Raw genomic sequence first — 25,199 nt, 5'->3', positions numbered from 1 at the left:
CTATATTTCCAGCATTGAAAATATGTCTATAACTATTTTGCATTTGGATTAATTGTGCTTTTAAATATATCTGTAATTAACAGGACCAGTCACATTACAAATTGGATCTGGGATGCAAAGGTAATTCTTTATTTTGTTTAAAGAAATCTTATCTTCCTCAAGAGCGCCACCCCCTGGGTTGTACAAAGGGGAGGAAAAGAAATCTATTAAGTCATTTCAATAGAACCAGTGGACTGTAAGATTTAACAGCACATTTCCATATTCCTTATGATAACCCAAGGGGCATGCTGGGTGGGACATTTCTTCCTAGAACTGCACAGACACTTAGCACCCCTACTGTCTCCCTTACCCAACTTCCTTCCCCGACAAAATGCCAGCAGCTGCCTCTTCTGGCAATGGGGGCAACCTTAACTGACCGTATACATTTCCAAACACCACCTTGAAGGTAAGTACTGCCCTCCCCCCTAAATAACAACAACAACAACAAAAACCCTAATTGATTCTGAGGTATTTTGGTAAACCTTCTAGCATGTCCAATCCATCCTTTCCCACCTCCTCTCCAAGGTAGCATCTGAATGTTATAGGAAAAGGAATTAGTAGGGTTCTTTGATCGGTTCAATGACCCTGGGTGCTCTGGTCTCCAAGGAAATGATCATTACTCCGCGTACTGGCTTTCCCTGTAAAGACAACAGCTGGTGTCACTTATGAGCTGGTCTCCACATATAAAGTCAATTCTTGTTGATACAGACTTAAATAAGAATTATTTTCAAATGTAACACTTCAAATATACTCTCATTGCACAATCGATTTGTCCAGTTATAACATGGTAAAAATGAAGACATATTCTTATTTATCTTATGCAACAATTATATTGCTATGAAAAAGTAAAGAGACTTGGTAAAAATAGTTCTTTTTCAATTCTTACATGTCAGTGAAAATCAAACCCCAAAGGAAGAGTCTACTAAACTGAGGATTTAAGATAGCTTCAGAAAAAAAAGAATCTGTTATGTATCTCTGAAAAAATAGAATATAAAATTAATACCAAAAATATATTCTGAATAAACCACATTACAATTTCTCTCATTCGCTTAAATGTGCTGTAATTAACTCATTCCACTGGACCTTGGATCAAGCAGTTGGATTTGATGAAGTATAATGGTTTCTGAACAGAAAGGGATTCTGGAAATCCTGACTTGGTCCATTGGTATAGCCTGAAATTTTTCTAAGCAATCTTATCTTGGAACATTATGCTCAAGACTCTATTCTTTGAAATACGCATAGTTCAGAGTACCTAATACAGTCTTTTCTGTAGGGCTCTTGGATTATATTCTTTGGAGAAACAAAGACTAGCCTGTTGCCTAAACTAGGGTTTTGAGGCAAACTTCAGAGGGAAACAGAAATCTGCTTAAGAATGAGGCTGAATAGCTGTGATCAATTGATTATAATATCAATAATATCAGAATGAATGGAAATAAAATTTCCCATTAGCCATTTCATACATTTTTAATCATCTTCCTATAAAGTGAGAACTTAATATAAACAGTGAGGGCAGTGATAACTCTCTGGAGGCTTCCTTTAAAAATCTACAATCTCTGAAACTTTTAGATTAACTGATCCTAGGGGAGGCTGTGAATTTCTTTAGATTTGACAGTTCTTCCCATGCAACTCTTATAATAGTGTTGAGCAAATTTAAAAATATGGAGCATACCAAACAAATCTAATTCTTTCCAGTATCTCCTTATGCTGATACCTATTATGGCAGACATAGAAATGCACCCTTCCTATATTCAGACTTGTAGCCTCCAGCTGTTAACTCCTTCAGATCTGCCTCTGAGCCCAGGTCATACTCTTCTTGGGTCATCCCAGCCAAAGACCAAGCAAGAATGTGGTATAATGGTGCGGTAGTCTGTTTTGTATTACTATGACAAGAAACCTGAAACTGGATAATTTCTGAAAAAAAAAAGGAAGAAGAAGAAGAAGTTTATTTGGCTCACAGTTCTGCAGGCAGTGTAAGCATGAGACCAGCATCTACTTGACTTCTTGTGAGGCTTCAGGAAGCTTTCACTCATAGAAAGCAAGTTGGGAGCAGGTGGGTTACATGGCAAGAGATAGAGCAAGAGAGAGGGGGAGGGGGCACATTCCATTTTTAACAATCAGCTGTCACATGAACTAATAGAGCAAGAACTCACTCATTTCTGTGGGGAGGGCAAAAGGTATTCATTGGAGATCTGCTGCTGTAACCCAAACACTTCCCATCAGGCCCCACCTTCAACATGGGTTGGAGGGTGGGGGTCACATTTCAACCTGACATTTGGAAAGGACAAATATCCAAACTATATTAAATGACCTAAAATTTCCCCCAATGCAAGACTCTTGTAATAGGCAATCCTTGCTCTGAACCTCTCTGTTGAACTTTCAAAGACCTGTCAGATTTGCATCATGATCTGCTGAGTTTTTCTGCTCAATCTTGCTTCCTGTCTTTTCTTTTCACAGGTATTACTTTCGAATACATCTTTTATACTCCTGTTTCTATCTCAGTGTCTGCTTCTTAGAGGATCCAACTGATACAGTTCCAGAAATGATTCAAAAAACAAGTGATAAGTTGAGACTTTGACACTGGATCCCTCGTTGCCAGAATGACAAAAATACCCATAGTTCAGAGTACCTAATACAGTTGTTTCTGTAGGGCTCTCAGATTACATTCTGAGAATGTAAGTAATACCTGTGAAAAGAGATAGCCCACCATAGGTAGCATATGGGCACAATTAATCCCTGGCACAATATAGTAGCCCAACTGCTAAAATACTTCACTGGTATATAGCACTAGAACATAATACTAGATAAAGAAATACTCTTTAACATACTCTCTTGAGATATAATTAAACTCCCTGGAAAGGATCCAAGGAGGTAGAGCGAATTTCCTGCTAGGGTACCTCTAGACACCTGGAGAAAGTGATGGCCTATGCTGAGAAAAACTGAAATGCCTAGATTGCCATAGCAGACAATGGAGGAAGGCAGTAAGAAGCCCAGGAAAGCAGACATGCTGGAGCGGATATGAGATCAGAAAGTCTACCAGAAAATTATTTTCCACAGGACACCATGAGGACACATCATTCCGCAAAGTCATTAGGAATTTACTAGTAAGTGGGGCACCAACATCACCAAGACATCCAGTGCTGGCTTTTCTCTACAGGTCAGGGCTGACTGTAGGAGAGGCTGTCATAGAACTTGGCTCCTTAGTACCAATGGAGATCATGGGGCCCAAGAGCAAGAGAGGTTGAGGTAAAACTTAATCCCCAATGTTGGGGGTGGAGTAGGTCACAATTATCGTTGTGACCAACGATGTCAGAGCAACAGCGAAGAGGGAATTGTGAAGATGATTAATAAAACATAGTGTCACTAGGTGCAAAATATATGGGCCTCCAATGAGGACGCTGCTTGATATATGCAATGAAAGAAAAGAACGTATAAACAGGAGGTTGACGGTGGTCACACTGATAAAAAAATCACAATATCTTGCCCACTTACTGAATCTGTGCCAGGTTTCAAGGTATTGAGACTTGGCTGGGTCTCAGGAAGAAATATCCTGTGATATCATTTCAAGTATGACATGCAATGATTCCCCTGGTTCTTCCCCAAAGAGATCCATTTCCACTTACTTGAATGACTGTTCATTGGGAAAGGGAATACCCACACTTCTGGGAACTATAGCATACAGGATCAGAAGTAACACCGATACCTAAAGATCTGAAGCAACATCATGGCTCTTCTGTTGGAACAGAAGCATATGGAGGTCATGAGTCATGTCCATGAGTCTGTCCAGAATCTGCTCACAATGAATCCACTGGTTTCACAAACCAACCCAGTGGACATTTATTTACCCAGTCTTCAAGTGAATAATTGGGATTGACATATTTCATAGTAGGAGCAACTTCCATGTATTGTTCTTGGCCTATGGAGTAAGAGCAACCATAGTGGGGAAGGCTAAGAAGAAGTCTTTAAAACTGCCTCTCTTATCCAAGAGACAACATCTAAAACAATGTAATGTGCCTAGGAAATAGTGCAAATTAATGATACCCGTAAAAATGAAAAAGATTCAGGGCTGATAGTTCCCATCACATCTCCATTTAATTCAACAGTCTGGCCTCTGCAGAAACTAGATGAATTGTAATAGAAGAATGATTGTAAACTACCAAAAGTTTAACAAAGTGACACCCCCCAGTTGCAGTTGTCCTGCCAAGCATAGTATCATTGATAAAGCAGGATAATATGGCTCCGGGTGTATGGTCCGTGCTATTGGTTTGGAGAATTCATTCTTTTCTCTCCTGATCAAGCAAGACAATTTGAAATAGTTCATGTTGGTATGAAATAAATAGTTCATGTCCATATGAAATAAAAGGTCAATATACATGGAAACTTTTCCCCCGGGCTATATTAACTTTCCTATTCACACTCATAGTCCAAAAAGATAGGAATCATTTGGAAATCCTGTAGAATATTATATTGATTTATTATATCAATGATATCATTCTGATCAAACAGGTTTAGCAAGAGGTTACTAGCATGCTTGGGGTTTGGGTCCCAGGGAGTGAGAAATGAACCCTTGGAAGAATCAGAAAGGGACCTGGTTCTTTATTAAAGATGTTAAGGGCCCAGTATTCAGATGTGTGCTAGAATATCCCCTTCAAAATAAAAGAACAAATTGCAATATCTTACATCCCATTCAAAAAAGGAAAAAGGGCAATGCCTAGGAAGCTGCTTTGAGTTCTGTAAGCAACATACTCTACACCTAGAAATATTTTTCTCATTCATATAGCAGGTGACATAAAAAGCTGCCAACTTTGCAACCTGGCACAGGAAAGAGTTTTATAGCAGGACTGAGCTGTAGTGAAAATAGCCTTGACACTGCACTATATGATTTGGCAGATCCTATGATGCTAGAGGTGTCAGTGGTGGAAAAAGATGCAGTACGGAGTTTATAGAAATCTCAGTGGGAAAATTACAGTTAAGGTGCCTGGTTTCTAGATGAAGGTCTACAAGTCTTTTGAAAAATGGCCCTTGTAATGCTATTGGGAAAGAGAAAATGCTTGACTGTGGGACACTAAGTGACACAAAACAAAATGTGCCTTGACTCCAGCCTAGGAAACAGAGTGAGACTCCATCTCAAAAAAAAAAAAAAAAAAAAAAAAAAGAATGTGCCTTGTTGAATACACCATGTTATAAGTTCTGGGCAGCTCAGCTGTAATCAATCATAAGATGAAAGAATTACATTTGGGATGAAGCACAAAGAAGACCACAATCAATCTACAGGAACAGATAGCATACATTCTGATATCATCATTATAGTTGCATCAATAGTTGTCCCTCAGTTCATATTGGTAACCATATGGGGCAGAAGTGTGGTCTTGAACAAGAAGCTGAAGAAAGAAAAAAAAATGGCTGAGCTTAGCTTATGAATGGGTTGCCCAAGTATGTGGATGAAAGCTGAAATTGGGCAGCAGCTTATATTACAATGGCCTTAAAGAATAGCCTTGAAGACAGTGGAGAGAAACGGTCTTCCTAATGAACAAAGCTTGGATGGTGCACCTTGTCATCCACTTTCGGTAGAAGAACAGGTGGCCTGAGGTTAGAATATAAATATACTTACAGAAAATGACAAGCATCCCGGCTGGCTGGTCAGAGGTCTGAAAAGAATGAGGTTAGAAGATCGCAGACAAAGAGTTCTGAGGGTCTTAGAGGAATGTGAATGTACATATTAGTGTGGGCAAACAGTGTGAAGATATTTTTACACACATCAATGTCCACAAGAAGGTATGATCTATTGAGTAAGCACTTAAAAATGTAGAAAAATTAATCAGTTAGTTGATGTCAACTTGTCTTTATTAGTGGCCACCTCAGTGCTGGCACAATCGGTACAAGAACAAAATGGCCAGGGTGGCAAAAATGGAATATATGCACAGGTGCATCAGCAAAAAGTCCACTTACCACAGCTGATCTACCTACTTACTACCTCATCTGAAAGCTTGACCTGTGAAACTGATCCTTGATTTGACACCAAGTAGACACTTGGTGGTAAGTAGGCTATACTATATTGAGATCTTTCCATTCTAGCAGTTCAATTTTATGGGAATAATTATTTGGAGTATGCATTTGCATTTTATGCTCACCAAGACTCATCCAGCACCAGTATCTGGAGACTTCCACAATGCTTGATCCACAGATATGGGATATAATACAATGAAGCATCCAAGCAGGACTTGCTTCATAGCAAAGGTGGTGCAAGACGTGCCTGTGACCATGGGTTCCATTGGCTGTATCACATGCTGCATGCCCAGAAGCCGGTGGCCAAATAGAGCACTGGAATGGCCTGCTGAAGGTTCAGTTGAAGTACCAGCTAGAAGACAATATTCTGTAAGAATGAGGTACTGTCTCTCAGAATGCAGGGCCCCTAATAGGAACAATACTTGGGTCCAAGAAACAAGGGATGAAAACAGGAATATAACCCAACTTACCATTTTTCCCAATGACCTGCTGGGGGGCATAGAGTTCCTGCAACTCTGAGCTCTGTGAAATTAGAGGTCTTAATCCCCAAAGGTGGTATATTCTTGCTAGGCAACACAGTGTCCCACGGAACTAAGCTTAGCAGGTGGCTGGGAACATGGAACTTCTAGAGTTTAGGAACCAGTAGGCAAGAAAGGAATCAATGCTTCATCAGATGTAGCTAAATCCAAACAGCAGGAGGAGACAGGTTTGCTGTTATACAATGGGAACAAGTAAGAATATGGGTGATACTTAGGTGATGCACTTGGGCATCTCTTGGTAATCCTTTACCCTATAATGACCATTAATGAAAAAATGCAGCAACACCTACCTGAGAAGATGATCACTACCAGGTGCTCAGACTTCCCAGGAATTGGAGTTTTATATCACCAGTATGACCACAGAGAGAAGTAGAGATGGTAGTGGACAGCAAGGGAAATTTAGAATGAATAGTAGAGAAGAGAGGAAATGGACTCAGGACCCAAAGATGGGGACTGTAGTTTGTCTCACCAACTTTCCACTTCTAAGTTTCTTTTTTAGGAAGAAATATGCACTAGAACCCTGTAAAAGCTGCTCCCAAAATGTGTATGGAGACTGAATCCACATGGTGTAATGGGTGCACCGTGACAGGCACAGAGACATGCTGCTCAGACGCCTCTTCAGGAAAGGACTTACTTGTAGCCTAGCTGCAAGCAGTGTGGTTAGATGACAGCCTTTAACTGTTCACATCTTCACATCTACCTGGGGTTTTCAGTTGAGGCCACACTCCTCTTAAGGTGGCTCTAGCCAATGACTGAAAATAACTGGTACAAGGGCCTAGAAATTTTATCCCAATGTAGGCCTCTTCATCTTTATTATGGAGCTACCCTGCCCAATACTATTTCCTCCCTTTTCCTTTCACCTTTTTCATTCATAATTCTTTCTCAGTGTCTGCTTCCTGAAGGACCCAACTGACAAATCTATTCTTTTCCAGCTCCATCTAGTTCTCTGCTCAATCTTTTCTATTTCTGTTCATCGTTGTAGAGGTAGTGTATTCATCAGGGTTCCCTAGAGGGACAGAACTAATTATATATATAAAAGGGAGTTTATTAAGTATTAACTTACATGGTCACAAGGTCCCACAATAGGCTGTTTGCAAGCTTGTGGAGCTAGGAGAGCCAGTCTGAATCTCACAACTGAAGTCCAATGTTTGAGGGTAGGAAGCATCCAGCATGGGAGAAAGATGTATACTGGGAGGCTAGGCCAGTCTCGCCTTTTCACGTTTTACTGCCTGCTTTATATTTGTTGGCAGCTGATTAGATTGTGCCCACTAGATTAAGGCTGGGTCTGTCTTTCCCAGTCCACTGACTCAAATGTTAATCTTCTCTGGCAACACACTCACAGACACACCCAGGATCAATATTTTACATCCTTCAATCCAATCAAGTTGAAATTCAGAATTAACCATCACAGGTAGTATTGTGGATTTTTAAATATATGAATACAAATGTTCATCTCCAGATCCGTCTCCTGTGCTCTGTATTGGTACACCAAAATGCGCCATGAACAATGGCCAAATATCTTAAATATGAAATAAAACAGTTAACACTATTGTATACCAGCAATTATCTTAAATGCATTATGTGAATCAACTAATTCAATTCTAAAAACCACTTAATGGGTGGGTAATATTAGTATTTCCATTTAACAAATCAGGAAATGGGCACAGAATGTGAAGTTATTTGCCCCAGTGATCCATAAATAATCAAAGAACTCATGACTCAAACATATGTGGTCCAACTGCAGTGTTTTTATTCTTAATCATCACACTCTGCCTCCAGAAAGGAGCGGAAGCACAGCACTCTAAAATTGTAATAGAGAAGTGTGTGGAAAAACCAGGCCTGGTTTATGAAAGGTTTGAAAATATAAAGATATTCTTGTTTGAGGAAGAGAGTTTCCAAAAGAGCAAGTAGTTGAAGTTTTAGGTTTTGTTACTAGCGAAAAGTGAAGTTTAAAGAAACAGTTTGTTCAATGCCCAAGTTCTGCACTCTGTACAAACTGCTTCCCACTCAGCCAGGCAGTCTCCTTACTCTCAGCTCATACCAGTTGGTACCTTAACCTAAAAGAGAGGCAACGTCGTCTCTATAGAATTAGTTTTTCCTCATTATTTTACTCTATATATGATGTAATATTCTCCCATTCTCTTGGTCTGGACGTCTTGGAATTTATTAGGCACTTAATATTTGGTAACATTTTTGCTTATTAGGCTCTTGGTCAAACTCTATTATAAAGTCTCAGGAAAATCTCTTAATATTTTCACGGAAAAGTGACAACTGACGCTTTAAAAAAAATTTCCCCTAAATGCGGAGAAATAGTTTTAGATTAAAGTAAATTCGGCTAGACTCTAAACACTATTAGGCTGCCAGTGAGCACCTTGGATGTTACTCGTTAGCGCCCAACTGTATGAACTACAATTCCCATCTTACACCGCGCCATTCCATGCTAAACTACAATTCCGCTTTCGTCATTTCCGTCAACTTAGGCGCTGGATTTCGGACTTTGTAGTTCATGTCAACTTCTCTTTTTTGTCGCCATTTTGATAAGAAGGCAGTGTGACTGGGTCGACCACTTTGACTCTGGTATTATGATATGGTATTTGAAATAAATTAAAAGGATAACGTGTCAAGCCGATTGAGCCTCAAGTTTTTATGTATTTCACTATCCGCATTCTTCCTACTGTCGGTGGTCGGGAAAAGGAAGTGACGTACGTCCGGTGTAATGGCGGCGCGGTGGAGCGCTAGGTAATTATCTGAAGTCGGTGGAGTCCCCGCAGGCAGCGAACCGGAGAGGGGGTGGCGGGTCGCTGGATCGGGTGGGAAGTGAAAGAGGCCCAGGAGTGGGTGCGGGCTCACTGGTACAGCTGTGAGCATCATTGGAGTGCGCGTGGCTCTCTTCCCGCCGGGCACTGGCCCGCGAGGCGGGTGTGAGAGCGGCTGGGGCCGAGGAGTCCGAGCCGGTGGTGAGGGAATGGGCTGTGTTAACTCACTCACTGCCTGCGCAGACCGGCCGACCTTCCTTGTGAGGTTCTTGGAGCTATCTGAAGTCCTGCACCAATCCTGGTGCTGTTGTTTCGTGTACAGTGTGTTTTGTACTTAGAGCCTCTGGAGTCACTTGGGCTTGGGAAAGCCCCTTTACTAGTGCCCAGATCCCCGCGCCAAGGGAGTGGGATTAATGAGCTGTAGTTGATTAAAAGTTAGTTGAAGTGCTTGCACTCTTATGCCTTTTCCGGCCTTAAATCCTTTTGACTGTTTGTGTGAAATTTCATTAGTGGTTTCTTCTTCATTTATTTGCCCTGTAAATACTGATAAGTTCTAGTGTTTAGTCTCGAAGACGCTTCATTTCTCCTATGTTCTCTTCATCTATCTGTCATACTTTATCCAGCTCTAGTGAGGTAGTAACTGCCAAACTTGGCTTTCCAGGCTCCACCTCTGTAACGAGCTCTGGGTCCTACAGTGCAGCATTATGTAATGGAAATATAATAGTTAATTTCACTGAGTTTAACTGCAGAAACCGCGGTACCTGTTTCTACTTAATCTTCACAATTCTTTTGAGGTAAGTGGAGAAGGCAGGATTTGGAGAAAGGCCATTTTAGATGCAAGAATTCGCTAAGCGTTTCCTTTGCATTTTTAAGTGTGCAGAGACTCGAAATAGATAAACAAGCAAACTTTGTCCTCAGCAGATCAGTTAACCTAACTCTTACCTGTATTTAGGATTGCTTGGAAATTCAAGTTAACATAAATTATCCTACTATGGAAGGGCAGATTGAAAATTTGCATTAAAAGTGTGGTTTTGACCAGGATAAGCATTTAACAGGCAGTATCAGTAGGAGGAGGAAACTCACTTGTGTTGGTCCTGGGTGATGGCCTGATAGACCAAATATTTCAATTTTATTCAGCAATTATTAGGTCTGTCACATGAAGCAAGTTATCTAAGGTCTTTAGTGTCAGCTTCATCATCTGAAAACAATCCAATGAGGCAGGTATTGTGTTATTACCTCATCTGCCTCATTGGATTGTCTTTTTTGGAGTTTAAAGAAAACTAATGCTGATGAGGCACTCAGCACAGTGCCGGATACACTGTGTTCGCTTTATATTATTGTAAATTACTACGATGATATAGTTGATGAGTTCTCTCTGTGCCTCTATTCTTGTTCTCTGGTTCTGAATGTTGCCTTTCCACCTTAAATGTCCTTCCAGTTTTAAGTGTCCATGTCACTTTTATGGAGTCTTTCCCAACTCAGTTGACTGCGGCTCTGAGACAGTCTTGGTTATAAGTTAAAGGCCAAGAACTTTGATCTAATATCCTGGTCTCGTGCTTCCAAAAATGTGTTCTGAATCAGCAGCATCATCTCCTTGAAGCTTGTTAGCAATGCAAATTACTGGGCTTCACCCCAGTTCTGTTGAATCAGAAATGTGGAAATGGAGGCCCAACGATTTTATTTTTGTTTGTTTGTTTGTTTTTCCAAAGCATTCCAGTGATTCTCATGCCAGTTAGTTTGAGAACTTGTGATTTAGCCCATCCTTTAGACATACTATGGTTAGTCCTTCCCCTGCCCTCAGAATCAGGTTTGATGCCCTCCTTGCTCCAAAGTATTTGATCCGTGGCCAGCTAGTATTTATTATTATGACACCACATCCTTCCCTGCTTTGGATAGGTTATCTTCACTCACTTTTTGAAGTTCTGACACTTCCTAGACTAATTGTTTTTTGTAAGCCAGCTTTCTTAGCTCTGTTAGCTTTCCCAGCTGCTGAATTTTTAGAAGTTAACGCTCCTGGTGGGGCGCGATGACTCACACCTGTATTCCCACCACTTTGGGAGGCTGTGGAGGGTGGATCACTTGAGGTCAGAAGTTAGAGACCAGCCTGGTCAACATGGTGAAACCCCATCTCCACTAAAAATACAAAAAATATTAGCTTGTAGTTCCAGTTACTCGGCAGGCTGAGGCACAAGAATCACTTGAACCCTGGAGGCAGAGGTTGCAGTGAGCTGACATCACTCCACTGCCCTGTAGCTTAGAGGACAAAATGAGACTTTGTCTCAAGAAAAAAAAAAAGAAGTTAGCTTTCCTTCCCAGTGCTCATACATTGTTGAGCGACCTACAGTGGCTTGTACCTGAGACCACCCAAAAGACAACACAGTGACACATTTTATATTTCATATGCCCATGCCTTAAGTTGAATAATATTTTCAATTTATTGTCCACCTGTATTTAGATGGAATTTTGTACTACCTGTCATATCCCTGACTTGGTCATCGTTTGTTCATGGTACCTGGAGCTAGTCCAAGAAAGTAGTGGCTATTGATAATACATCTGATCTCACTGATAACTTTGAAGGCTTCCTTGTTGAATTTCCCTGCTTTTCTGTTTATCCGAACATGGGAAGGTGGTAGAACAATTAAGCCACAGAGCATACTAGTTTTAGTAAACTCCCAGACTTATACTTTTTCTCAGTATATACATTCCCCAGTGGACATTGGAAGAGACATTTGAATGCCTATAACAAAGTGCAAACTTTAAGCATGGATTAAAGCAAGGCTTTACTATATATAGTCAAGTTAGTAAGTCTTTCCCAGAGAACAGATACCAAAATCAGGGTATTGGCTGCCTTGGCCTTGGGACATATTAACTTCTGGAGAATGGGTTAGCTGGTGGGAAGGAGGAACTCACTGGTGACTCATGTTTAATCTGTCTCTCAGTCTAACTTATAAATGGGTGGAGCTAGACAGAGTTCAGCACTTCCACCTGAAAAGCTACCTTGTGAGTCCTTCCTGAAATAGTTGTCAGGTTAGCTTTATTTTAGACCTGGCTACAGGAGCCTCTGTAGTAGAATGCAGTGCTTACATGTCTGGGGGCTAAATTTCTCTATGGAGGCCAACACCTCCAGGTTTTCTTTAAACCAGAATGTGGTTTACTAAGTGGCTTTCTAATGAAATAATCAGAAAGGTGACTTTCAAAGCTGTGCCATGAAAGTTGGCAGAATGTATTCACCCATATACTTAATTAGGCAAGCTGAGGAGCAGATTTGGGGTGGGAGAGAATGGTTTGAATGTATGATGAAGGCATATGGCATATTCAGTAATTAGGCTTGATTTTGTAAGTTGAAAGAACTGCACCTTCAGGGTTGGATTTCCTCTTGCAGTGCCTGCAAAGGAACTAGTATTTTTTTCATCTCACTCAATGAGGAAGTGTTTTCAAGCTGCTCCACAGGTTAACATGGAATGAAGACTAATAGGAGGAGGCATCTGATAGTGCTGTCTTGATGCACTAAAACTTGGAAATCTTAGTATTTCCAAGAAGTAGGAGTTAAAAGGTGAGACAAGGCTGCTGTTGTATTCCTTGATGAGTAAGTTGACAAAATGGCATGGGGAGTTCTTTGTAGGAAAAAAAAATAGGAGTAATCAGCAGAAATATACACTCCCCATTTTTTATTTAATTTTAGAGTTGGAACTTACTAAGTAGCAGACACTGTCCTACGTTCTGGATATGTAACAGTGACCAAGAACCTTGAAGATTCAGTGTATTCATACAGAGCCTTTCGTAGTGGAGCTTAATGAGTCTTGCATCTTCCTTCTTATTCACATACACCCTGGAATCCGCAAATTCTCTGTCTCTTTACACATGCTTATCTGTCATTTACTGAATGACCTCTTTCCCCTTTCTATATGGATAATTTCTACTTGTCTTTCAAGACTCAGGTTTAAGACCTACTTCTTTCTGTGTGTCCCCAACCCTCTTTTTCAGTTATATTTTGTTTGTAACATTGTTGTAGCTCTTAGACATTTTTAGAGGTTTCTTCTTTACCCTAGGACAGAGTCCTCAGTGCTTTGTGTGCTGTGTAATTATGTATCTCCTGACTATACATAGGCACTGCCTTAAGTAAAGACCACAACCATACTTTGTTTCTCTTAGTTTCATACTTCCTTATTTTCTCTGTAAGCACTTTTAGTTTTTCTTCTTTTACTATTTTTTGGCGGATGGGATCTCATTGTGTTGCTGAGGTTGGGACTATAGGCCCATGCCACTGCACCCAGCTTTCCTCAGTCACTGAATGTAAATATCAGCTATGACTCTAGCCTCATCACTTTTTTGGTCCTGTTTTCCTGTACAAAATTCTTCAATTGTTGTAACCTCACAAAGATAGACTCTTGTGCACAAATACAAACTTAAAAAGTGAAGAAGGAAGCATTCAGTGAGTGATTAAAAGCACAAGAACTATTTTTACCACAGGCATATATTAAGTAGAGTGTTGAGGGTTACGGTACAGGTTTGAAATTTAAGACTTTGTTTTATAATTTTTTTTATTCCATTTTAGGTTTTGGGGTACATGTGCAGAACATGCAAGATAGTTGCATAGGTACACATGTGGCAGTGTGATTTGCCGCCTTCCTCCCCTTCACCCACATCTGGCATTTCTCCCCATGCTATCCCTCCCCAACTCCCCCCTCATTGTCCCTCCCCTATTCCCCTCAACAGACCCCAGTGTGTAGTGTTCCCCTCCCTGTGTCCATGTGTTCTCATTGTTCATCACCCGCCTATGAGTGAGAATATGCGGTATTTTATTTTCTGTTCTTCTGTCAGTTTGCTGAGAATGATGTTCTCCAGATTCATCCATGTCCCTACAAAGGACATGAACTCATCGTTTTTGATGGCTGCATAATATTCCATGGTGTATGTGTGCCACATTTTCCCAGTCCAGTCTATCATTGATGGGCATTTGGGTTGGTTCCAGGTCTTTGCTATTGTAAACAGTGCTGCAATGAACATTCCTGTGCATGTGTCCTTATAGTAGAACGATTTATAGTCCTTTGGATATATACCCAGTAATGGGATTGCTGGGTCAAATGGAATTTCTATTTCTAAGGCCTTGAGGAATTGCCACACTGTCTTCCACAATGGTTGAACTAGTTTACACTCCCACCAGCAGTGTTAAAGTGTTCCTATTTCTCCACATCCTCTCCAGCATCTGCTGACTCCAGATTTTTTAATGATCGCCATTCTAACTGGTGTGAGATGGGATCTCAATGTAGTTTTGATTTGCATTTCTCTAATGGCCAGTGATGATGACCATTTTTTCGTATGTTTGTTGGCCTCATGTATGTCTTCTTTCGTAAAGTGTCTGTTCATATCCTTTGCCCATTTTTGAATGGGCTTGTTTTTTTCTTGTAAATCTGTTTGAGTTCTTTGTAAATTCCGGATATCAGCCCTTTGTCAGATGGGTAAACTGCAAAAATTATTTCCCATTCTGTTGGTTGCCGATTCACTCTAATGACTGTTTCTTTTGCTGTGCAGAAGCTGTGGAGTTTGATTAGGTCCCATTTGTCTATTTTGGCTTTTGTTGCCAATGCTTTTGGTGTTTTAGTCATGAAGTCCTTGCCTACTCCTATGTCCTGAATGGTTTTGCCTAGATTTTGTTCTAGGGTTTTTATGGTGCCAGGTCTTATGTTTAAGTCCTTAATCCATCTGGAGTTAATTTTAGTGTAAGGTGTCAGGAAGGGGTCCAGTTTCCGCTTTCTGCACATGGCCAGCCAGTTTTCCCAACACCATTTATTAAACAGGGAATCCTTGCCCCATTGCTTGTTTTTGTCAGGTTCATCAAAGATTGTATGGTTGTAGATATGTTATATTGTCTCTGATGCCTCTGTTCTGTTCCATTGGTCTATATCTCTGTTTTGGTACCAGTACCATGCTGTTTTGATTACTGTAGCCTTGTAGTATAGTTTGAAGTCCAGTAGTGTGATGTCTCCTGCTGTGTTCTTTTTGCTTAGAATTGACTTGGCTATGCGGGCTCTCTTTTGGTTCCATATGAAGTTTAAGGTGTTTTTTTCCAGTTCTGCGAAGAAGGTCCTTGGCAGCTTGATGGGGATAGCATTGAACCTGTAAATTACTTTGGGCAGTATGACCATTTTCACAATATTGATTCTTCCTAACCATGAACATGGAATGTTTCTCATCTGTTTGTGTTCTCTCTTATTTCGTTGAGCAGTGGTTTGTAGTTCTCCTTGAAGAGGTCTTTTACGTTCCTTGTTAGTTGTATTCCTAGGTATTTTATTCTCTTTGTAGCAATTGTAAATGGCAGTTCATTCTTGATTTGGCTCTCTTTAAGTCTGCTATTGGTGTATAGGAATGCTTGTGATTTTTGCACATTGATTTTGTATGCTGAGACTTTGCTGAAGTTGTTTATCAGTTTCAGGAGTTTTTGGGCTGAGACGATGGGGTCTTCTAGATATACTATCATGTCGTCTGCAAATAGAGACAGTTTGGCTTCCTCCTTTCCTATTCGAATACCCTTTATTTCTTGCCTGATTGAAATGGATATCATTGGGTCCTTTAAAACATCTTTTTTTTTCACCCCTCCATCTTACGGTCTTGAAGTGTCTCAAAATTTGGGCTGTCTACTCGCCACACAGAGTTGCAGACCAGTCAAATGCTTTTATGTTACTTATCTTTTCCAAAAAAACAATGTCCAGAATCACCTGCAGAACTTCTAGCCCTGTACTTGAACCTGGGAATCTAGTCATTCAAATGATTATGAGTCAGAGAGCACATCTGGCATATGCAGTGACTAGGAAGCAAACCAGGGAGTAGAGCTCTGAAACTCTTTACTTGTAATTCTTGGAGCCAGAGTATTTTGACTTCAGAATCTTGTAGATTTTAGAAAAATACAGCTCCTGTACTGCATATTAAGTAATCCCCCATTTGGGGCCTGGAGCAACATCCTCTAATCAAACACTAATATTTCTGCATTGTGTCAAGTCACATTCAGTGTCAAGTCAGTACATTTTGCTTTCAAGTGAGTTGCCACATGCTTAAGAAAAATCTTTGTATTTTCAGAGCTTTTCAGATTTTAGAATTGCAGATAAAGGATTGTCAACCTGTACTGGTGACTTTTCTAGGAAGAGACAGGAGTATGTTGACCCTTTTATTTTCTTGAAATTGTGATTCTATGTTGACATCAAATTATGTATTTTTTGCCTTACCTTATGTGGTATATCATGGAGCACGTTTTTCACTAATACCTAAATATTTTTGAAAAAAGAAAAAAATAGCAAGAAATGATTTTCCTAAACAAATTTTCCCTCAGTACAGATACGGAAAGTACATAGCAATCTTGTTTTATATTGTTCAAGAGTGAAGCCAATCTGTTACTTGTATTTGTTTCCTGAGAAGGAAAATCCATTCCTTAGGGGCTTGGCTCTTGTTGGGGGATTTTCTGAGAATCCGGTTATCTCCCTCCTATTATATTTTGGCATTCAGAATAATTTTAAGACAGTTTTTATTTTTTTTTGTGTAATATTGCCACTTAGGTTTTGGTTTATATATATATAAAAATATGTATATATATATATATTTTAAATTTGAACTCTGTTATAATGTTTGAGATTTACCAAACCTGTTACTATTTAGAAGCCAGAGGAGCCAACTAAAGGAAATGCACTGTTGATTCCCTCCATTAGCAATGTTCTGATAGTATGCTGCAGCAAGTTCCTCTAACTTGGTCTGAGAACACCGAAGTGACAGTGTAGAAGTGTTTTGCTACTGAAGTCGTGTGGAAAGCAGTGCATTTCAGCCATTAGTTGAATATTTTCTCGTTTTCTTAAATTTTGAGATAATTGCAGAATTCACAATTTTATAGCTTCTAGTTAACAGTCTGAAGTACTTCTTATAAATGCTACTAAATAGTTTGCTTTCTAATGCCTGATGAAACAGAAAGAAAGAAACTCTCATTTTTTTTAATAGTGCTCTCATGAGTACTATATCAACTATTGGAAAATATCCTCCTTCTTCAGGAGAGCAGGTGTGGTTTTGTTGAGTTGCTTTCTTGTGAGAAGGGGAAGGAAATTTAATAATTCACCATAAAATTCACATAGTGATGCTTAGAAGAGCAGAGAGAGCTATAAACTCTAGATAAATCGCTCTCATTTCAGGAATTTCCAATTACTCTGAGCGTTAGCATGCATATGTTGAACTCAGAATTTCAGAAGAGGCATATTCTGTATAAATCTGGACAATGACAGTACTCTTCCTTTTTTTGTTAGAGCTGTGATAGTCTATTTTACGGTGTTGTCATTTTCACACTTCCATTTTGAGACATGGGAATGTGACAGATTGTACTTTATTGCCAGAAATTATTTGCTGATGAAGGGTGAAGGGGAAAGATGATACCAATCAGAAAGAAAACTCATTAAATTTAAATATGTAAGGTAATTTGAAATAAAATGCACAGAAATTGCTAGTTTTAAAATGGGTAAGGAGGTTGGGAAGAGGAACTGGGTTTAAGACCCCAGGGGACAAGCAAAGGAAAATGCCAAATCTGTGCAATAGAGTCAAGTGATTTTTTTTTTTCTCGTAGTATGCCTGGCCACAATAAATTCTAGGTATGCTAATTAAATATGGAATCCTTAAAATTACTGTGACTGTTTGAAAAGAAGTAGCCCTTTGTTCTATTAAATCACAGTCTTTGCTGTCTGGAACTTTGAGCAAATAGATCAATTTAGGCTAGGATAATTTTCTGGATAGGAGAGTGTGTACTTGTTTACATTTTATAATGTACCATTTTGACTTCAATTCATTAGTGTTGGTGTTTTCATTGGGACACGATACTGTGTGGCTTTGATCAGATAAACCTGACTTTGAATCTTAGCTTCTGCCATTTACTGGGTGTGATTCATGTGGACAGATTTTGCTTGAATCTGCTGTACTTCAGTTGTCCATTGGAAAACATGGCTTTAAAAAAAAGCACCAGAGGAGGGTAATTATGAAGATTGAATAAGATTGTGTAAGTGATTATGAATCGTGCCCAGAATTTCTCAGGTTTAAAGAGCACTTCTTACCTGTGAATTATTAAGCATTAATACATTTGGAATTTCTGTGTCCCTTTCCAATTGATTTACGACTAAGTTCTTCACTGTAAAGTAGGTAGGCTGTGGGGTCTCCATATTCTGGCTAAGTGGTTCATGATTTGAGAACAAATTAAGAACCAAAGTCTCTTATGTAGAATTGAAAAGCTGAGGAGACTCAGGGAAAAGCTGGATTTTAGAATTACCTTGGGAATACTTTCAGAAAGCAAGTATGCACAGGTCTTTTCCTTACACTTTCTGCCCATTTTCTGATTCAGTAAGTCCGAGGTGGGCCCCAATATATGTAGAAGTAATTCTCCTCTCATGCATGTGTCCATGATTCAGGTTGTTTTTAATATAGTGATATCAAACTATAGTTATACACTGTTAAGTAGTGATTTAAAACTGATATGTAGGCCGGGCGCGGTGGCTCAAGCCTGTAATCCCAGCACTTTGGGAGGCCAAGGCGGGTGGATCATGAGGTCGAGAGCTCCAGACCATCTTGGTCAACATGGTGAGACCCCGTCTCTACTAAAAATACAAAAAATTAGCTGGGCACAGTGGCGCGTGCCTGTAATCCTAGCTACTCGGGAGGCTGAGGCAGGAGAATTGCCTGAACCCAGGAGGCGGAGGTTGCGGTGAGCCGAGATTGCGCCATTGCACTCCAGCCTGGGTCACAAGAGCGAAACTCTGTCTCAAAAAAAAAAAAAAAAAAAAATAACTGACATGTAGGAAAAAAGCCCAACCTGTCACCTTGTTTGAGTGGCTTAGTGTTTTCCTTATTATAGATTTGCTTTATACCTGGAATGTAAACTTCATGTGAATAGGAGATTTTGTTAGGGTAGTTCATTGTTGCCTATCCAATGCCTAGAAAGATGCTGGGCAAATAATGGAAGTGCTGTATTATTTGTTGGGGAACAGATGTATGTATGCATAATACTGGGTTTAAAGGTAATAAAGGATATATTAGAAATGATAAATGGTTGTGCTAGCAGAGGTAGGGAAAAAATACCAATATCTTTGAGCAAAAGTAAGTTGAGTAAAGTTTTGAATTTTATGGCTCTCTATACCTTTATAGCCATAAAAGCAGGACCTTTGGAAAGAGTCATGCAATTTGGTTTCAACAGAGTCAGCTTGTTGAATCCAGCTAACGGTTTTATCCCTATAGAGTTCTCATCCTGAGGTGAGAGAGGGGTAGCTTCTGTTTTAAATATTTTTTAAAATTCTATTTTAACTTGTAGGCTTTTACACTATACTTTGTACATTTTTTTTTAGTCATTACTGTAGGGAACAGTATATATATCCTTAACTTGTCATGTACTTAGAGTCAATATTGTATCACCTCACAAAAGATGTAGAAACCTTGCATAGTGTAGCTCCATTTTGACTGCTAATTCTATATACCATATATATATATACACACTCCAGCTACATATATTATAATCCCTCAAGACATATTTTTTTGCTGTAAGAGTCCTATGTATTTTAGATAAATTAAAATAAAACAAAGTCTTTCGTATTTCCGGAGAAAGTCTTTCGTCATTTCCAGTATTCTTCATTTCTTTCTGAAAAAGTTTCCATCTAGTTTCATTTCCCTTTAGCTTGAAGAACTTATTTTAGCGTTTTTGTTTTGTTTTGTTTTGTTTTGTTTGTTTTGTTTCCTAGTGCAGGTCTGCTGGTGATAAATTATCTTAATTTCTCTTAGTTATTTTGTTTGTTTAATCAGTAAATGTCTTCCTTCTTTCTTTAAAGATTGTTTTTGCTGGTTTTTATCTTTTAACACTTTTAAAAATTGTTTCACCATTTTCCAGTCTCTATAGTTTCTTTTTCAAGTTTATATATATATATACATATATGAATTTAAAAAATTTATATATATACATATATGAATTAAAAAATATATACATATATGAATTTTAAAAATTTATATATATAATTTATATATATAATTTACTATTCTTACCATGTTTAAGTGTACAATTCAGTGGTAATACATACATTTGTGTTCCTTTTTTCCCTTCATCCTCTACATCCCACTCCTGTTTCTGGCCTCTGATAACCACCAGTCTACTTTATCTTCATGAGATCCACTTTTTTAGCTTCTGCATATGTGTGAGAACATGGTCTATTTAGTTTCTGATGAGAAGTCAGCAGTAGTTTGAATTGTTATTTTCTGTATATAATATGCTGTTTTTTTCTTTTGCTGCTCTCAGGATTTTTCTCTTTATCTTTGGCTTTCATTAGTTTTATTATTAACCATTAATCATTCTACTGTTGAGCATACTCAGTGAATTTTTTATTTTATGTATTTTTCAGTTTTAGAATTTCTGTTTGGTTCTATTTTATCATTTCTCTTGGCTGAAATTTCCCAGGCATATTTTCCTTTGCATTTTTCCATATGTTTTAAAAACCATGCTTTAAAAATCTTACATGCTCATTCCAGGATCTGGGTCATCTCAGCATTGATCTGTTTTGATTATGTTTTCCCTTAAGATTGGACCACAATTTTTAAATGTTATTTTTAATTGTCTCCTGGTTGTTGTTATTTTTATGTTACAGAGACTTTGGTTTCCTTACATTCCTCTAAGGAGTGGTGACTTTTTAGGCAGTTAACTTGGTTGGACTTAAATTGCAAACTCTAGTCTCTTGAGCAGCAGTTCAAATCTTAGTTCAGTTGGCAGGAATCTGTCTTGTATGTGTGTTGGTTCAGAGGTAGTTAGAGATGTGGGAACAATTTATACCCAGCATATGGGGTTTCCCTTCACTCACTCTCTCCCCTCCTGGATTCCCCCTCAGTTTCCAGCAGCTGTGGTTGCCTAAGACTCTGTCCTCCTGTTCTTCAAATGAGAATGGCAGCAGCTTTTCATCAGTTTTAGCCACCCTTGCATGGTACAGACTGCAGCTTGCCTTCAGACTAAGGCTGCATTAAATGGGATAACTCACTCAGGTTGCTCCTTTCTCCAGGGCATCTACTCTCCTTAGACTCAGCCTGTTTTTGTTGATTCTCCAGTGCCTTCAGGTGGTTGTTGTGTGTTTTGTCAAGAGTTTATGGTTGTTGTCTGTGAAAGGATTGGGTTCAGTAGGAACTTTCTAGCCATTTCAGAAGTGGAAGTTCAGTTACCCTTTTAAAAAATTTGTTCAGGGGTGCCTCACAGGCTACCCAGTTGCACTGGGAACCAAAACACCCTTGTTATTTAAGTTCTTACAGGAAAATAGTGTAATTATTATATGTATGAAACTTTCTAGTCTCTAACCTCTGTTTCCCCTTTGAGACACATTTATTATTTTGCTTTGGATAATATAGAGTTATTAAGATAGTAACTCTTGCGTGATATCAGAATAGACTGTTTAAGGTAGAGGGGCATGCCTCTCCTCTCTGCTACTGTCAGAGTCTGATTTTATGAAATGTTTTACACAACTTATTCTGGATTTTCTCAATTATTTATCTAAGGTATAGCATCCAGTAGGAAAAGTTCCTCTGAAACTGAGTTCAAACAATAATATCATAGTTGTGGGCCTGGTAAGGTCCTAGATAGACTGGTCTGTTGTATGGCATTAGGTTTAGGACCAGAGTAATCTTTAAAACTTTGTATAAAGGAAAGATTTGGGGAGAACTTGCCAGCTAAAAACAAGGCTGAGCTTTCCAAACTACTGCAATAATAACTAATTGAAGAAAGAGCCTGTTGATCAGCATATTATGTAAAGTTACACACATTTGTTTACTTAACTGTAGGCTTCATACATAAGCAGTGATGTGCTTTAGATTGTAGTTATATTTTATAGATTGGTAAGTTTGCCTTTAACCTTGACACCATGCCAACCATTGTACTAGAAACATTACTTGACTTAGTAATTTGTAAACATCCCTGGCTGCGTCAAATGATAGCAGCTCTGTATCACTTTGTAGTGTAAAGACTATTTCTGTATGTGTTCTAGTGAGAGGAATACTTAACAGGGTGTCCTTATGATAGGTTTCTAGTTGTAAGTCTAACTGGTATTATAATTTATAATTGGAATAGCTTATCTGGCTTTCAGTGTTCTCTTTAAAAGGAAGGAATTGGACCAGATAATCTGTTATACCCTTTCTAACACTGAAATTAATTTTTTTTCTACTTGTATTCAGTTATTTTGGTACTAAGTACATTGCTTTCTCTGCAGTCTCTATGTGTTTTAATCCTTTTATGTTTTTTTTTCTATTTTATTTTTGGAATTTTATTGCCTTAAACTATAAACCATAGAGATATGTACTTCCAATAAAATACTCAAATGGAAGTTCTTTGTGAACATAAGTATCAATTTAACACCTTGCAGAAATTACTAAAATTTACTTAGGAGAATATTAAAAGATAACTAAAGATTTTAGGTTTAATGCTGATGACTAGGTTATTCTGAGCCAGATATTTAGTTCTCATATCTCATGTGTATATATCTGAAGCCTTGTGCCATTAATGGTTCACATTGAAACATAATTATTGTAGTTTAGCACCTTCAGTTTCTATGTGGATTATGTTTATTTCTTAATGATTATTATTGCAAGGATATAGGGCATTTCATTCTTAGTCTATATAAAAACATTGGATTTTTATACTGAGTTTATATAGTTTCTCTTCTATCATTGATTTCTCAATTTTTTAAAAATAATATCCCAATACTATCTTATGATGTAGGTGTATATCTCCCTCACTGTGAGAGCATTTTTAATAAAAAAGTTATAGGACATCTCTTTTTAAATTAACTTTTGTTTCTCTTCGTTCTTAGAATAATATAACCTTCTGCTTGTTCTCTCATTCACGGATTTTTTTTTTCTGCCAGTATATGTTAGGTATACATTATTATGTGTAACTACTTAAGGATTTTTAAAATTTTTATTTAGTTGTTGTATTTGTTTATAGATTAAGACAAATAAGAGGGTTAAATGCCCATTGTGTAGAAGAAATGTCATCATTTTACACACTTCATTGGTGTTAACAGAGCTTTCTTTGGTATATTTTATAGGTGATATTTGCAGACAGAAAAAGTAAACTGTCAAGGAATTCAGAGCGTTGGGGACTTGCTATTTGAACCAGTTGGAGGAGTCTTTGATTTATTGGACCAACGGCAACAGAAATGAAAAGTAGTGTGGCACAGATAAAAGTAAGTGTTCAAAACTTAAAATAGAGGATGTAAGCTTATAGTCGATTACCTATTCTTTAAATATAAATGCATTTACGTAATTAGGACAGTAGAGCCAGACAGTAGGGTGGTACTTAGCTTGGTGCAAAAGTAATTGCAGTTTTCGCAGTTTTAAAAACCGCAATTACTTTTGCACCAACCTAATACATCCAACTTAAACTTTAAATGTAGATTCTTAGCTATATGGAAGCAATAGTGTGCAAGAGGGCAGTTGAGAGAACATGCAGGGGTGTGTGTGTGTGTGTGTGTGTGTGTGTGTACACGTGCATGCATCAGTGCCTGCATAAATCATGTGAGTGATCAAACAGAGCAGGGAAATTTCTGCCTATCTGTTTATAATGTGAGCCTTTTGTTGCATATTTCTTATGAATAGATGGGCTCTTTATTCTGTGCTGTACTTTAGATAGTGTATGTTCATTTATTCAACAAATGCATATTGAGTTCTAATGATTGTTATGAGAACTTTGAACAAAGTAGTGAATAAAACAAATCCTTGTTTGGAGTTTACATTATAGTTGTTGTGGGGAGGAGACTAAATTATAAACTTGATAAGTAAGTTATATATTATGTTAGAATGTTAAGTAATAGACTTGTGCTATGGAGAAAAGAAATAGAATTCGGGTAGGGGGCTTCAACATAAGTAAGTTATATATTATGTTAGAATGTTAAGTAATAGACTTGTGCTATGGAGAAAAGAAATAGAATTAAAGAAATAGAATTTGGGTAGGGGGCTTCAACATTGAGGGGTTGCAGTTTTTAATAGAGGGGTTAGTAGAGCCCATTGAAAAGATACCCATTTGAGTAGAGACTTGAAGATGTGAGAGTTAACTATGCCGATATCTGGGGAAAGAGTGTGCTTGGCAGGAACAGCAAATGCCAAGGCAAAGAATCTCGAGTGAGTGGGGCAGGTATCAGAAGGGGAGGATTATAGGAGGTGAGGTCAGGGCAGTAACAGGGACCAGTAATTCCCTCTGCTTTCAAAATTGTTTTGCCTGTGAGTGAACTTGTCAGGTGAGCAAACTACTCAACTTCCTTTTCTGTTCAACTGCATGGATTTACAACCAAGCCATCACTTTTTGGGCCATGGAGTCAATAAAGGGGGAACTGTATTTTTATTTGATTATAACTGTAGGCACTCCTCCCTCTCCTTTACCAGCTGTGTAACCCTAAAGTTTTTTCTTTAAAGAGAAGCAGTAGATTGTAAGCTCCTTGACAGTAAGCTCTGTGGTAGGGGCTTATTAAGCTGAACTGATAAACTTGTAGAGTAAGACAGCCGCTGCTGCCATCTTTTCCAGCCTCTGTCAAGTGTGAGAAGACACTCACCCACCTCTCTGGTAGTTAGACATCCAGCCTCTGCTTGGTGTGTATCTCTTTTGGCATGGGGCTCACAGTTTCTTAAGGTAATTCCATCTGTCAGTAACCCTTGTATATTGTTCTTAAATCAGCCCTTTTGTGACTTGTACTCATTGGTCCATTGTTACTTAAACAGTTAATTTGTTAAGTCCCAGTAGGGGGCAGATTCTGTGTTAGGAGCCAGGGTCATAATAAAAGAAAGGAGACCTTGTGCAAAACTGGCTCTTGACAGAGCCGTGTTAGACAAGAGCACTCAG

General features: G+C 38.6%; 1 protein-coding gene and 1 long non-coding RNA gene across 2 annotated transcripts in view; one reads left to right on the top strand and one right to left on the bottom strand.

Annotated features, from left to right (window-relative positions):
* Positions 1-157: 157 nt before the first annotated feature.
* Positions 158-25,199, bottom strand: LOC118154548 (uncharacterized). The gene is made up of 4 exons (XR_004744555.3): positions 24,917-25,199; positions 6,513-6,721; positions 6,168-6,394; positions 158-677 (listed from the first exon to the last, which is right to left on the bottom strand). It is a non-coding gene; the product is annotated as an uncharacterized LOC118154548 (long non-coding RNA).
* Positions 9,284-25,199, top strand: part of LOC144576627 (pre-mRNA-splicing factor CWC22 homolog) — a 57,713-nt gene continuing 41,797 nt past the window's right edge. Inside the window, 2 exon segments of the mRNA XM_078327330.1 lie at positions 9,284-10,131; positions 23,413-23,550. Of these exon segments, the coding sequence (XP_078183456.1) occupies positions 23,524-23,550 (27 nt within the window). The 5' untranslated portion in view covers positions 9,284-10,131; positions 23,413-23,523.

Source organism: Callithrix jacchus, chromosome 6, assembly GCF_049354715.1.
Source record: "Callithrix jacchus isolate 240 chromosome 6, calJac240_pri, whole genome shotgun sequence".
Lineage (NCBI taxonomy): Eukaryota > Metazoa > Chordata > Mammalia > Primates > Cebidae > Callithrix > Callithrix jacchus.
This window is presented reverse-complemented; position numbering and strand designations above follow the sequence as displayed.